Source organism: Morone saxatilis, unplaced genomic scaffold (assembly GCF_004916995.1).
Source record: "Morone saxatilis isolate NCDOM2014 unplaced genomic scaffold, NCSU_SB_2.0 Contig23, whole genome shotgun sequence".
Taxonomy (NCBI): Eukaryota; Metazoa; Chordata; class Actinopteri; family Moronidae; genus Morone; species Morone saxatilis.
This window is the reverse complement of record NW_023339796.1, coordinates 8,529,230-8,532,035: the sequence shown is the minus strand read 5'-3', so window position 1 is coordinate 8,532,035 and position 2,806 is coordinate 8,529,230. Positions and strand designations below refer to the sequence as shown.

The following is a 2,806-nucleotide window of genomic DNA, read 5'->3' as shown; positions in this document are numbered from 1 at the left end:
AGCGGTGTAATGGTCCTGTAGGTTTATGTTGTGACATAAACCTACAGTACATTTCTGGGAAAATCTTATTTTATCCATAATTTTGGTATGGTGGACAAGTCTTATTACTACCATACCCATGAGCCTCGGCCACTGTTGCCATGGAGAAGAGGCAAGTCAGAGGTGTGAATCAGAGCGATGGTGAAGTCAACATGGCTTTGCTGTTACAGCTGAGAACAAAACACAGCCCCATTGTTCCTGAATTCACTCACTATAGACAGAATTTAAAACAGTGCAGATTTTGTTTTTTTATAGCTTTATAGCTTTGTGATTAGACGTTTCTTCCTGCAATGCACCTTGGGAATTGTAGTTAACATCTACTTTGAAGTTTTTAATGTACACAGGCTTCTACATTTACCTTTTTAAACGGAGAACCAGATGTTTTCTAACGCAGTGCTTAATCTTTTGCAATGTGCAAGAAGCTATTGTTTGTCATCAGTATAACTCTTGTTTAACATCATCCCTACATCTGTCTAACAGCAACAGCTAAAGACACAGACACCTCATACGACGCAGCGCCGAAGACAAGAGCTGACTTTTTACAATGTGAGTGCAATTATTTACCTCACTAACATCTTTATGAAACTAATGATCTAATCCGTCTCTGACCATGTGCATGTACTGTGTCCAGATCACAATGATATAACCCTGGACCCAAACACAGCCAATCCCTATCTGAGTTTCTCTGACGGTCGAAGAGGGGTGACCACGCGCTCTGAGCCACAGCCCTACCCGGATCACCCGTCTCGCTTCACCAACTGGGCCCAGGTGCTGTGCAAAGCTGGGATGGCCGGGCGCTGCTACTGGGAGGTAGAGTGGGCTGGTAACGGAGGGGTTTCCATCGGCGTCTGCTACAAAAACATAGGCAGGAGTGGAGGGGGGAGCGACTGCAAGCTCGGACACAACTCCAAATCCTGGAGCCTGGACTGCTCTTACTCCGTCTGTTCATTTCAGCACAATAAGGAGAGTGTGACCGTCGCTGCTCCCTGCAGCAACAGGATAGGAGTGTATCTGGACTTCAGGGGTGGAACTTTGTCTTTCTATAATGTTTCTGATACCATGGTTTTAATCCATAAAGTCAAGACTACATTCAACCAGCCCGTATACCCAGGATTTTGGGTGGGATTGGGCTCTACTTTGAAGCTGTGCTCTCTGCCCTCTCATCAAGAATAACAGCTCTCAAGTAACCTTGTTAGTTTGGGGTTCAAAATACTTAGAATGGAATAATCATGAAACAGAGACAAAGGTTTGTGCTCAAAACTTAGCATTTAATAACTGAAAGCCGGGAGCAGCAGCAACACTTTGGTGGAGCCGGGAAAGAGCTGGTGGAGCTTAGATCTTATTGAAGGCAGCGACATCTACACTCTGGATCTACAAAGGAAGGAAAATCATGTCTGTGTATTTATTTGAACATTTATGGTGTTTTATGTTTGATTGTGTGTCAAAAGTATTTTATTTAAAATCAATAAAGCATTTAATGTCATACAGATAAACAGACCCTCCCCCACATTTAAGGGAATAATTAGACATTTTAAGAAATACTTATTTGCTTTCTAGCAGAGATAGAGATAGATGAATACCACTCGTACCCATTCTGTTAAGGCCACAGCCTGCAGATGGTTAACTGCTTGCCTGGCTCTGTCCAAATGTAACACAATCCACCTACCAGCACCTCCTGAAGTTCACAGTTATATCAGGATATAACATGTTACAACTCGCTTGAAAAACACCAATTTGCTGTTTTACAGGAGTCTGTGTGCAATGGCTCTCAGACAAGAAATACACACAACCCCAGTGCTGGTAGGCAGAATGTGCCCCCCTTCCAATTTCTGTGGTAAAATAACTGACTGCTGTCTGAAGCCTTGCATTTAATGGATATACATCAGAATGGTATCATTTAAATCTTCATCAGTAAGCGAATGAGCTTATAGATCAAAAAGCTGATCTTATAAAAAGGTTTTGGGGCATGAATTTTTCCTGGATTCCTGATTCATTTTGAGTTTTTAGAGTTCTGGTTCAAATCACAAGCTTTATAAGATGAAACAATATCTGCATTGTTAGAAACCAATACAGTGGAAGAATTAACTATTTTAATAATAGGGACTATTCATCTAGTCAGTGAGGTACACAGTACAAGTCAGTGTGTTTACGTGCAATCCAGTGATCTGGTCACAGGCAGTGTTCTCTATTGTCATGAAAACAACTTTGTTTGCATGTAAACCATGACTGACTCATTTTTCTGTGAAATCTTGTACTGTAATTGTCCAATTCTTTGAGCACCAGTAATTCAATTCCAATCAGCCCATAGCATTGGGACGGAGGCAGAAAAGCTGATGTTTTAAAACCTCAGCAGATAAAAGTCAAAGTTATGTATAAGACTAGATACTACACGATAAGTGGAAAAAAAGGTTTTCTGACCCTTCATTTTTTTTAAAATGACTTACAAAGTCCTCAAACTTGGTGATCTCCTCCTCCAGAATGTCGGTGCCAACTTTGTCGTCTTCAACCACGCAGTTGATCTGCAGCTTCTTGATGCCATAGCCAACTGGCACCAGTTTGGATGCTCCCCACAGTAGCCCGTCCATCTGCACCGAGCGCACACACTCCTCCAGCTTCGCCATATCAGTCTCATCGTCCCACTACAGGAACATAGACAGACATCAACTTAAAGCCATAAAAAGACAATTCAACAAGAAATCAGTGTTATTCCACATCTGCTTGTTCCCTATATCAGAACTAGGGCTGCACGATATATCGGCATTAATAT

General features: G+C 41.9%; 2 protein-coding genes across 2 annotated transcripts in view; one reads left to right on the top strand and one right to left on the bottom strand.

Moving 5' to 3' along the window:
• Positions 1-1,528, top strand: part of LOC118334201 (E3 ubiquitin/ISG15 ligase TRIM25-like) — a 7,875-nt gene extending 6,347 nt beyond the window's left edge. Inside the window, exons 7-8 of the mRNA XM_035670033.1 lie at positions 520-585; positions 671-1,528. Of these exons, the coding sequence (XP_035525926.1) occupies positions 520-585; positions 671-1,212 (608 nt within the window). The 3' untranslated portion in view covers positions 1,213-1,528. The remainder of the gene's footprint in view (positions 1-519; positions 586-670) is intronic.
• The window catches only part of LOC118334476, an 8,694-nt gene continuing 7,174 nt past the window's right edge, over positions 1,287-2,806 (bottom strand). The window contains exons 7-8 of the mRNA XM_035670391.1: positions 2,484-2,678; positions 1,287-1,410 (exon numbers count right to left, since the gene is read on the bottom strand). Coding sequence (XP_035526284.1) covers positions 1,372-1,410; positions 2,484-2,678 — 234 coding nt within the window. The 3' untranslated portion in view covers positions 1,287-1,371. The remainder of the gene's footprint in view (positions 1,411-2,483; positions 2,679-2,806) is intronic.